Genomic DNA, 12,674 nt, shown 5'->3' with positions numbered 1-12,674 from the left:
AATGAGATTACTTTCTATTTAGCAGATATTGGATGGTATTTCTTTGCGCTTTGGAGTTTGAGTTGTTACCAACGTGAATAGAGGGATAGTGAGACTACTTGAGAAAATTTACATTGCGTTCGATAATAGAAATAGTTGAGGTTTGCGTTAACAGCAGAACCGCCAGAGGGCGTGACTTAAAAAGAGAACCTTTAGCAATTCTTACTTCCTGGGCTTACGCTAAGGAAGTATTGTAATTGAGTCCACCGGGCGATTAGCTTCTTTCATGTTTTTGCGACTTTACATGACCCTTAGAACACGAAAAAATAGGTCTCCATTTTCGTCCATCTGTTTGCAAGTCTGCCATCTGTCCAGATTTTAATTAGATAGATAATCTGCGAAACTACCGAACCAATTGTAGTCAAATTTTGTAGGTAGGTATGTTAAGAATAGCATGTAGATAGTAAAGTTTTACAGTAGTAAATGTTATTTATATTTGATAAAATAACGTATTCTTCCATTTGTGGTTTATGAATACGTGTTGACTTCTTACCTTAGGCATCCAGATACTTGAAAGAAAATCAAAATTATATAACATTTTACAATCTTACGAACGTATTAAGGTTATCTCAAATATGGTAAATCGTTAATCAAAATTTATCCGTTTATGCCTTTTTCCAGAAATTGATCTTACAATTTTGTTGAGTAAATCTTATTTAATTATTAACAACTAACATTCCAATTTTTCGATAATGCAGTGTCGGAATTTTTCAATTTCTCGATTCCTCAAATTTTCGATTTCTCGATTTTTTCATTTTTCGATTTATCAATTTTCTGTTGTTTCAGTTTTACGATTTTTCGATTTTTCGATTCCTCAATTTCTCGATTAATCGATTTTTTGATTTTCCCATTTCCAGATTTCTCGACTTTTGTAATGTTTCGACTTTTCAGTTTGTAAATTCTTCAATTTTCGATTTTTCAATTGTTCGATTTTTCAATTTTTGTATTTTCAATTTGTCTTTTCGTCAATTTTTCTCCCATTTGAAATTTTTTGATATTTCAGTTTTAGAGTATTTCAATATTTCTCGAGTTTTTACCTTTTCCTTTTCTCAAATTTTCGGATTTTTTGTTTCGATTTCTCCATATGTATTCCAATTTTTCGGTATTTAAATTTTTCAATTTTATTTTTTAGTTCATCGCTTTTCAATGTTAAATTTTTCGATTTTGACCTATTATTTTGATGTTTCGTTTTCTCAATGTTTCACTTGTTGAATTTTTCGATGTTTCGATTTTTCAGTTGTTCGATTTCCCAATTTTCCGATTTTTCAGTTTTTCGATTTTTTAAATTCTGAATTTTTGATTTCCCGATTTCTCGGCTTTTTGATTTTTGACTTCGAGTTTTGAATTTTTCAATTTTTTAATTGTTTGATGTTTCGATTTTCAAAATTTGTGACTTCGTTTTTTCGATGTTCGATGGGGTTTTTAAATTTTTGTATTCGTCAATTTTTCGTCCAATTTTTTATTTCAGTTTTGAGGTATTTCAATATTTCGATTTTACAATTTTTTTTGACTTTCCGATCTCTCCCGTTTCGATTTTCCGGTTTTTAATTTTCAAGTTTTCAAACTTTTCAACTTTACTTTTTAATTAATTATTTTTTGATTTAAAATTTTTCAGTTTCGAACTTTTCGATTTTGAATTTACCTTTTTTGTTTTGGTTTTTGAATTTTTAGATTTTCTGATTTTTCAGGAGAAACAAAGGAAGAAAGAAGGAAGGAAGGAAGGAAAGAAAGAACGGGAAGAACAACAAAAATCACTTACAACTGTCTCTCCCAATTTTCTGTTAATTCAGTTTTGCAATTTTTTAATTTCTCGATTTTTCAGTTTTTCGATTCTTCAATTTTCCGACTTTACCGAGTTTTTGACTTTTCGATTTTTGAATTTTTGAATTTTTCTATTTCTGGATTCAATTTCTCGATTTTTGGAATTTTCAACTTCCTGATTTTAGATTTTTCAATTTTTTGATTTTCAAAATTTTTGACTTTCGATTTTTCTAGTTTTCGATTTCTCGATTTTTCGATCTTTTAGCTTTGGGATTTTTAAATGTTTCTATTCAATTTCTCTTTCGATGTCCAATTTTTTGATATTTCAGTTTTGAGTTATTCAATATTACCATTTTTCAATTTTTCTTTTTTTTGACTTTCCGATTCTTGAGATTTGACCTTTTCAACTGTTTCGATTTCTCCATATTTCTATTTTTCGATATTTAAATTTTTCAATTTCACTTTTTAGTTAATTACTTTTTAATTTTAAATTTTTCAGTTTTACTTTTTAATTAATTACTATTTAATTTTAAATTTTTCAGTTTTTAACTTTTCGACTTTGGCCTGTTATTTTGATGTTTCCTTTCCTCGATGTTTCACTTTTTGAATTTTTCGATCTTTCAATTTTTTGATGTTTCGATTTTCAAAATTTGTGACTATTCGATTTTTCTATGTTCGATGTTTCAATTTTCGTCCAATTTCCCATTTTTTATTTCAGGTTTATAGGTATTTCAATATTTCGATTTTGCATTTTTTTTTGACTTTCCAATTGCTCGCGTTTTGATTTTTCGATTTTTAAATTTCAAGTTTTCAAATTTTTCTATTTATTGTTTCGATTTGTTCATATCTAAGTTTTTCGATATTTAAATTTTTCAATTTTACTTTTTAATTAATCACTTTTTAATTTTAAATTTTTCAGTTTTCAACTTTTCGATTTTGACATTATTTTGAATTTACCTTTTCGAATTGTTTGATGTTTCAATTTTTGAATTTTTAGATGTTCTGATCTTTCAATTTTTCGATTTTTTGAGTTTTTGACTTCTCAATTTTCGAATTTTTCAATTTTTCCATTTTTAGATTCAATTTCTCGATTTTCGTAATTTTGACTTTCGTTTTTTTTAGATTTCGAATTCTCGATTTTTCGATCTTTCAGTTTTGGAATTTTTAAATGTTTCTATTCAATTTTTCTTTCATTGTTCAATTTTTTGATATTTCAGTTTTGGAATACTTCAATATTTCGATTTTTCAATTTTTCTTTTTTTTTAACTTTCCGATTTCTGGAGTTTTTACCTTTTCGTTTTTTAAAATCTTCGGATTTTGTTTCGATTTCTACATATGTATTTCAATTTTTCGATATTTAAATTGTTCAATTTTACTTTTTAGTTAATTACTTCTTAATTTTGACCTATTATTTTGATATTTCGTTTTCTCAATTATCAGTTTTTGAATTTTTCGATGTTTTGATTTTTCAATTTTCGATATCCCAATTTTTCGTTATTTCAGTTTTGCAATTTTTCAATTTCTCGATTTTTCAGTTTTTCGATTCTCCAATTTTCCGATTTTTCAATTTTTTTAACTCAGAATTTTCGATTTCCTAATTTCTCGGCTTTTAGAGCTTTTGACTTTTCGATTTTTGAATTTTTCAATTATTCCATGTTCTGATCTTTCAATTTTTCTATTTCCCAATTTTTCGTTATTTCAATTTTGCAATTTTTCAGGTTTTCGATTCTTCAATTTTTCAAGTTTTTGACTTCTCAATTTTCGAATTTTTAATTTTGACTTTCGGTTTTTTTTAGTTTTCGATTTTTCGATTTTTCAATTTTTCTTTTTTTTTTTGACTTTCCGATTCTTCGGATTTTGTTTCCGTTTCTACATCTGTACTTCAATTTTTCGATATTTAAATTCTTCAATTTTACTTTCAAGTTAATTACTTTTTAATTTTAAATTGTTCAGTTTTGAATTTTTCGATTTTGACCTATTATTTTGATGTTTCGGTTTCTCGATGTTTCAATTTTTGAATTTTTCGATTTTCCAATTTTTCGTTATTTCAGTTTTGCAATTTTTCAATTTCTCGATTTTTCAGTTTTTCGATTCTCCAATTTTCCGATTTTTCAATTTTTCAATTTTTTTAACTCAGAATTTTCGATTTCCCAATTTCTCGGCTTTTAGAGCTTTTGACTTTTCAATTTTTGAATTTTTCAAATATTCCATTTATTGATTCAGTTTCTCGATCTTTCGATTTTTCGACTTCCTGATTTTAGACTTTTCAATTTTTCGAATTCCAAAATTTTTGAGTTTTCGATTTTTCGATGTCGATTTTTCTACTTTTCGATTTCTCGATTTTTCGATCTTTCAGTTCTGGGATTTTAAAATTTTTCTGTTCAATTTTTCTTCTAATGTCCAACTTTGTGATACTTTAGTTTTGGGATATTTTAATATTTCAATTTTTCTTTTTTTGACTTTCCGATTTCTCGAGTTTTTACCTTTTCGTTTTTCCAAATTTTTCGATTTCTTGTTTCGATTTCCCCTTATTCCAGTTTTTCGATATTTAAATTTTTCAATTTTACTTTTTAGTTAATTTTAGTTTTTAATTTAAAACTTTTCAGTTTTGAATTTTTCGATGTTTCAATTTTTCGATTTCCCAGTTTTCAAATTTTTCAATTTTTTGATGTTTTACATGCTGAATTTTTGATTTTCCAATTTCTCCGCTTTTAGATTTTTTTATTTTTTGGTTTTTAAACTTTAGAGTTTTGAGTTTTTCAATTTTTCGATTTTTCATGTTTCAATTTCTCGATCTTTTGATATTTGGATTTCTCGATGTTTTAATTTTTGAATTTTTCGATATTTCGTTTTTTTTTTCAATTTTTCGATGTTTCGATAATTTTTCGGTTCCCAATTTTTCGTAATTTCAGTTTAGGAATTTTTCAATTTTTTGATTCTGCAATTTTTTGATATTTTAATTTTTCAGTTTTTCAAGTTTTAGGTTTTTCGACTTCTGTTTCAATTTTTGAAAGTTGATTTTTTTAAATTTTACATTTTTGATTTTAGGAATTTTTGATGTTCGATTTCCTGACATCTCAGTTTTTCGATTTCTCAATCTTTAACATTTCAATTGTGGGAACTTCAATTTTTTGATATTTTAATTTTTTTGTGTTTTAATTTTTGACTTTTTCAATTCTTTGATTTTTTGTTTTTTCGATTGTTCGATTTTTGGATATTTCGATTTTTCGAAAAACATTTTTTCCTGTTCGTAATCTGTTTAACCTTCGACCAATTTTGTAATGTTTGTTTTAAGAGGATTGAAATTCGAATCAGTTACATTTTTTGTTATCTGTTTTTTTTTTTTGTAGTGGTATTTATTCCAAAAATAAAAAGTAACTAAAACGTCAAAATGCCATTTTTCTGTATACCATTTTTATGAAAAATGACGGCGCTTACCTTTTCTGTAAACCGTGGTTGCTACATTTTCTAACAAGCACTGCATATTTTATGAACCAACTTCTACAGTAAAACTTTAATTGAAAGCGTGTTTCTAAAGTCTAGTTTTCATAATTTGTCCGATATTTCGTTCTCATTACTTTAGGGAATAATTCTCGGCTTATCCGATACATTGGATGTATTAAAGAGTATTTTTTCAAAGACTTCCCGCACAAGAAATTTTAATGAGGCACCCAAACCAGATTTTGTCGTGAAGTTTACAAATATTTTTAATGTTTATAATGTAACGCATATTGCTACGAAGTCAATCGCAAGCCCTTTAAAATAAAGCCAGCCTTTGTTTCATTGATGATCGTTTGATGTTATTTATTCTCAGTATTACCGGAGAAATAAAAAATAAAAACTGGTTGAGATTAGTATTAGATTTAATTGTTAAAGAATTTTTAATTTTTGTTTATGATTTAATTTTGAGACACCAGAACCACAGGAAGTTTCAATTATTAGGTACAACCATTGAGAGTTAAAAACTTAAATAACAGAATTAGGCTTGTCTGTTTACTTAGAATTGACGATGAACTTTTAACACTTGCTTTAGTCATTTGTTAAATTAATTTGCAACTTGTGGCTATTATACATACCCTGTGAAAAAATCCACTTCGAATGCGTGGTTTTTCAAATCGTGTATGCAACCAACAATACACCTTTGTACAATTTAATACTCCTATGTATCTATATACCCACGAATTGTTCAGCAACGATAGTAATTAATTGTTGGAAATATTTTTCAACAAAGGGCTGTTTGTATTTTATTCCAAAAGGAAATATTTATACAAATTATAAAATAACTCGCCGATGTAATGGTGGGTTTTATTAGTTGTATCGTAAGTAGACCCTACTTATTTTCTTTCCATCGTACGTTGATACTTTGTTTCCATTGTACTGGGCCCTTATTTATTTTGTCTTTTGATAACACGAAGATAAATATTATTTTAGTATAGACAAAGCGAATCGATCATTCAAACTTATAACGACAATTCGCACTTCATAACGTAGCCAGTTTTCATTGTTGTTAATCCCAACTGTACGCTAGTTTTGTGGTTATTCAACTTTGTCATTGTATCATTTATTTGCTTGCGTGTATTAGTTGAGTTCATATATAAAGAGTGTTCCATTCAGATTTTTTAGTATCACAATCATTATAAATATAAACATTTCGTTAAAAAAATAATTTTAGTTTATGTTGCTTGACTCTTTCTATCTTTAGTAATTAATGAGATATGGAGGGGCGCTTATTGGCTCGTCCTGTATATTTATAAAATTGTTATATTGTGTTTAAAAAATCGGTTGGTGTTAGTTGATGCATATGAAATTAAAGAAAGCTCTTGACATAACTTGAGTTCACAAACCTCAACTAAATCAGGCAGATTAAGCGAAGTCTAGCATGATACAAGATAGTGTGCACGAACAATTTGTCAAATATATGAGCAGCCATTGTCTTTGATGATACTTGCCAACTTGTGGCATGGTTAACCCATGCTAACTCGGAAGGATAAAATTAGGAAAATTATTCCAACTCGGGGTCAACTACGGTCACTTCAGTATTTTTCGCATTGCTTTACGTAAATATTTTTGGGAAACGGATACGATTTCATTTCAGGTGCGAAAAAATAAAAGAATATTAGTGCTAGAAAGTTTGAACATAATTGTTTATTGCACATGAAATACATCCACTTATTTAGTTTACAGTTTTAGTAACAAAATAATCGGAAGCAACTGTGCCTCGCCCCCAGCCCTAAGGCGAGCCCCAGTCTAACAATATAAGATAACGTAACATTAATAAATCTAATCACATTTTAAGTACAATCTTCGATTCAGTTAGAAGTCGTCGAGAATTCTTCACTCTCATGTCCTTTCCTGCAACAAAAAAAAATCGTGCTTTAATACATTAATACGTTGTTAACAATAGTAGTGAATGTGAGCGACACCGCGTTCGTCACGTATAACGGCTCACTAAAATCATAAAGCGACTTTACACGGCTTGTTTCAGGCCAAAATGTCAATGGGATAAGCTTTGAGGGAACCTAATCGCATCATCTCCACAGGAACGCACTTAATCTTGGTTGATATCCTGAAATAAACAGGCTGCCCTCGCGTGCTTTCAATTTCAATATTTTCATTTGAAGCCGTGGATTTAGAAAAATTGCATGCACGTCTGCGGCCGCGTCATATTTCTTTATTTGATTGTTTGGGGTATTTTTCTTCCTTATGTGTTGCGAAAACAACTTAAATTTAATCGTGCGTTTTATAGCGTTTGATATGAACTCTCAAAAGAAATGTCATTTATCAGTATTCCATCCTCATGTATCTTTATTTATAAAATATCGATATTTCGTACGATCGTCTTATTGTCTTGAATTTAGAAACTTTCAATTGGGAGACTGTGCGTTATGCGGAATAGGAAATTCAACAGTCTCGCGTAGGACAATCGAATTTACCGAGAAAATAAAGTGAATAGTGCACGGTCTTACATTTTGAATTTTTATTCGACGTATTGTTAAAATTTAAGTGCACTGCGCTAAAAATGGTGGATGCGCCAGGTGACTACTGATGGACGAATTCTTAAAAAATATCTCTCACATTTCTTAACACGTTTTGTTTAAAATGATTCTCAAGCGAAGGCAAACATGTATTATTGACACAGAATATTTCTTGGAAAAATTCTTACCGAAGCGGGCGAGTTTTCGCTCCTATTTGGATACTGTCATCGGGGACCGGTAAGCGGAAATTAAACAAGAAATCTACTGGAATATAGGAAGAGGACATCTGAAGCGAGTTTTTATTTGTAAATTGCACGAATTTTCAAATGCTGTGATTTAATTACTTAGCAATACAAAAGAGTAATGTGTAATGTAGACAAACACATAATAAATATGGATTCGATGAAAAAACATACATCCACGAGGTGCTGAATGACTTTATATTGACATTTAGGTCTGGTGTAATTATTTAAACCCAATATTTACCACACGGTTTATTTGTTGGCAAGCATAAACGACCTTTTTTTAATTGTTTATATCGTTTTACCAACATTTTTAAAGTAGATTTGTGCAAATATTTTGTGATTGTTTTCGTTTACGTTGATAAAGTACTTAATGTGATAAATTAACAAGTAACAAAATTGGACGCAAAAGTAAAATTCCTTGCGATAAAAATTAGACACTTTTGATAACTTAATCAATTCGTTATTTATTTTATTGTTAATGCAAAATTTCGCTTAAATATATATTTCTTTTTTCGTCTCTTTTAAATTATAGTTGTATTATAATTATAGAGTTATTCTTTTATTTTTCTTCTTTGTATCTATGCAACTTATTAGCAGTGAGGGGTATTAGACTGCTCCGCCTCCTCACTGTGAATTTCCTTAATCCGTAAAGATGTAGATATAATAAAGTGTACAAGGATACAAATTTCCTGGTTTTGTTACAGAAAATTTTAAATTCAAAACGAGAGTTTTTTGAAATCATACTTTAAACAGTCGAGTGATTTTTTTAACGATACAAAACCGAATGCTCTGAATTCTTGAAAACGCTTTAAGGTTATGGTATGCATGATAAAAGGTTAATCAAAATGTATGCTTTATCTCCTCCTAAAAAATTGATGACCTGTTCACAAAATTTTGCCGAATAAATGTTATTTAAATTTATAGAATAATATACACGTGCACGTGTGGTTTATGAATCCGTGTTGAGTTCTTACCCTCGACATACAGATTTTTGGAAAAACTTAAAATTGTATAACGATATTTATACTCCTATGGTTGTGGTTTATGAGTCTGTCTTCAGTTTTTACCCTTGACATAAAAAGCAAAACTGCGTAGCACATTTTATTATTTAACTTAGAAATTGCAAAACCGAATGCTCTGGAATCTTATAAACGTTTTAAGGTAATCAAAAACATGGTAAATTGTTGATCAAAATTCTAATAATAAAAAATCCTGTTCGTATATGAAACAACCTTGTTTTAGAGAGAGTATCGCAAACAAATATATCGCTAAAAATGTACATACGTTTGTCCTGACTGCGATTATGGTTTAAATATTTCAGATAATTCTGACTTTCCGATTTCTCGAGTTTTTACTTTTTCGATTTTTCAATTTTTCGATTTTAAAATGACAAGTTTTTTAATTTTTCGAGTTCTCCAATTTCAATTTTTCAATTTTACTTTTTAATTTTAAATTTTTCCGTTTTTAATTTTTCGATTTTGACCTACAATTTTGATGGTTCTTTTTTTTTGTTTTAGTTTTTGATATTTTCGATGTTTCTATTTTTCAATATTTCAATTTCCCAATTTTTCGTCATTTCAGTTTTGCAATTTTTCAGTTTTTCGATTCTTCAATTTTCTGATTTTTCAATTTTTCGTTTTTTAAGTTCTGAATTATTGAATTCCCGATTTTTTGACTTTCCGGTTTTTAAATTTTAGATTTTTGAATTTTTGAAATTTTCGATTTTTTGATGTTTCGATCTCTCGATCTTTCGATTTTTTGACTTCCTGAATTTAGATATTTCAATTTTTCGTTTTTCAAAATTTTTGACTTTTCGATTTTTCGATTTCTCGATTTTTCAATGTTTCCGTTTTGGGATATTTCAATACCTATTTCGATTTCTCAATTTATCTTTTTTTTCCGACTTTCCGATTTTTCGAGTTTTTACCATTTCGATTTTTCAATTTTTCAATTTCCCAATTTTTCGTCATTTTGCAATTTTTCAGTTTTTCGATTCTTCAATTTTCCGATTTTTCAATTTTTTGTTTTTTAAATTCTAAATTACTGAATTCCCGATTTTTTCGGCTTTTCGATTTTTTGACTTTTCTGTTTTTAAATTTTAGATTTTTGAATTTTTGAATTTTTCGATTTTTTGATGTTTCCATATCTCGATCTTTCGATTTTTTGACTTCCTGAATTTAGATTTTTCAATTTTTTGTTTTTCAAAATTTTTGACTTCGATTTCTCGATTTTTCAATGTTTCCGTTTTGGGATATTTCAATTCCTACTTCGTTTTTTCAACTTTTCTTTTTATTTGATTTAAATTTTTCAGTTTTACTTTTTAATTACTATTTAATTTAAAAATTTTCAGTTTTTAACTTTTCGATTTTGGACTGTTATTTTGATGTTTCGTTTCCTCGATGTTTCACTTTTTGAATTTTTCGATGTTTCAATTCTCCAATTTTTAGATGTTTCGATGTTTCAATTTTTCGATTTTTTAAATCTGAATTTTTGATTTCCCGATTTCTCGGCTTTTTGATTTTTTGACTTTTCAGTTTTTAAATTTTAGATTTTTGAAATTTTTAATTTTTCGTGTTTTTGATGCTTCGATCTCTCGATCTTTTGATTTCTTGGCTTCCTGAATTTAGATTTTTCAATTTTTCGTTTTTCAAAATTTTTGACTTTTCGATTTCTCGATTTTTCAATGTTTCCGTTTTGGGATATTTCAATTCCTACTTCGTTTTTTCAACTTTTCTTTTTATTTGATTTAAATTTTTCAGTTTTACTTTTTAATTACTATTTAATTTTAAATTTTTCAGTTTTTAACTTTTCGATTTTGGCCTGTTATTTTGATGTTTCGTTTCCTCGATGTTTCACTTTTTGAATTTTTCGATTTTTCGTCATTTTGCAATTTTTCAGTTTTTCGATTCTTCAATTTTCCGATTTTTCAATTTTTTGTTTTTTATATTCTGAATTATTGAATTTTTCGATTTTTCGATGTTTCGATCTCTCGATCTTTCGATTTTTTGACTTCCTGAATTTAGATTTTTCAATTTTTCGTTTTTCAAAATTCTTAACTTTTCGATTTTTCGACTTTCCCATTTCTCGAGTATTTACCGTTTCTATTTTTCAATTTTTCGATTTTTAAAGTTCAAGTTTTAAAATTTTTCAATTTTACTTCGTAATTACTATTTAATTTTAAATTTCAATTTTTAGATGTTTCGATTTTTCAGTTTTGAAATTCTAGATTTTTGAATTTTTCATTTTCCATTTTTTGATGTATCGATTTCTCGATTTTTCGATTTTTCGCCTTCCTGGTTTTAGTTTTTTCAAATTTTCGATTTTCAAAATTTTTCAGTTTTCGATTTTTTAATTTTTCGTTTTATAGACGTTTTTAATTTTAAATTTTCACTTCTTTTATTTTTGACTTAGATTTTTTGATTTGGGCCTTTTTCAATTTTTAGTTTGTCCAATTTTCGATTTTTCGACCATTTGAGGTTTTAATTTCTCGATGTTTCAGTTTTTGAATTTTTCTACGTTTCGATAATTTTTCGATTGCCCAATTTTTCATAATTTCAGTTTTATAATTTTTCAATTTTTCGATATTTTAATTTTTCAGTTTTTCAAGTTTTAGGTTTTTCGACTTCTCAATTTTTATATTTTTCAGTTCTTCTGTATTTCTGGTTTTTCAATTTTTCGATTTTCAAAAATTTCACATTTTTCGACTTACGATTTTTAAAATTTTTAAATTTTTCAAGTTTTCGACTCTCGCTAGTAACCATTCGTGGTTGATATGATATTAAACATTTAAATAATAAAAAAAAATGTAGGAACTTTTCAGTTTTCGGATTTTTTAATCTTTCGATATTTCAATTTTTGGCTTTTTCAATTCTTTGATTTTTCGATTTTTTAAAATTACAAATATTGACAATTTGAAAATAACACAGGACGAAACTTCGGAATAAACTGTATAAAAATCAACACGTAAAACGTTTTTGTCTCTTCTCCCGCTTTTTTTTTTTGTTTCTTATTTTCATGTTTTTCTTTATTTACTTCACATAATAATTTATTACGTATTAGTTCTTTTCCACATATGTATCTGACTACAAAACCGTATGTTCTGAATTATTGAAAACGTTTTAAGGTTATCGTAAGCATGGTAAAAGCCTAACCAAAATTTACGCGTTTATCCTCTCCTAAGAAATTAATGACCTCATCACAAAATTTTGCCAAATAATTGTTATTTAAATTTTATAGAATAACATACACCTGTATTTGTGGTCTATAAATCCGTGTTGAGTTAATGATAATAATAAGTTCTTACCCTAGAGATCCAGATTTTTGGAAAAAAAACTTAAAATTGTATAACATTATTTTAGTATTTAAATTTGAAATTTCACAACCGAATGCTCTGGAATCTTACAGACGTTTTAAGGTAATCAGAAACATGGTAAATTGTTGATCAAAATTGTTCTAGACATAGTATTCGCAAAAAATAGATCGCTAAAAATGTACCTACTGTGATTATGGTTTAAATATTTATTTCATATAATTCTGACATGGAAATTTCAAGTTATTGAACCTATGGCTTTTATTAAACTGTGGAGCACAATAATAGATTGGTAAGCAAAGAAAAATAAGCCGCTCTGTGACCTAGTGGTCAAGACACCCGCCA

General features: G+C 27.7%; 2 protein-coding genes across 2 annotated transcripts in view; one reads left to right on the top strand and one right to left on the bottom strand.

The window, feature by feature from the left end:
• LOC135134095 (nucleoside diphosphate kinase 7) overlaps window positions 1-12,674 on the top strand; it is a 116,369-nt gene that overhangs the window by 31,298 nt on the left and 72,397 nt on the right. The window lies entirely within an intron of this gene.
• The window catches only part of LOC135134100 (RYamide neuropeptides), a 48,593-nt gene continuing 42,835 nt past the window's right edge, over window positions 6,917-12,674 (bottom strand). The window contains exon 5 of the mRNA XM_064062705.1: window positions 6,917-7,152. Within this exon, the coding sequence (XP_063918775.1) occupies window positions 7,110-7,152 (43 nt within the window). The 3' untranslated portion in view covers window positions 6,917-7,109. The remainder of the gene's footprint in view (window positions 7,153-12,674) is intronic.

The sequence above is a fragment of the Zophobas morio genome, unplaced genomic scaffold (genome assembly GCF_036711695.1).
Source record: "Zophobas morio isolate AGI-343-1 ecotype UQ-CSIRO unplaced genomic scaffold, CSIRO_AGI_Zmor_V1 ptg000023l, whole genome shotgun sequence".
Classification (NCBI taxonomy): domain Eukaryota; kingdom Metazoa; phylum Arthropoda; class Insecta; order Coleoptera; family Tenebrionidae; genus Zophobas; species Zophobas morio.
This window is presented reverse-complemented; position numbering and strand designations above follow the sequence as displayed.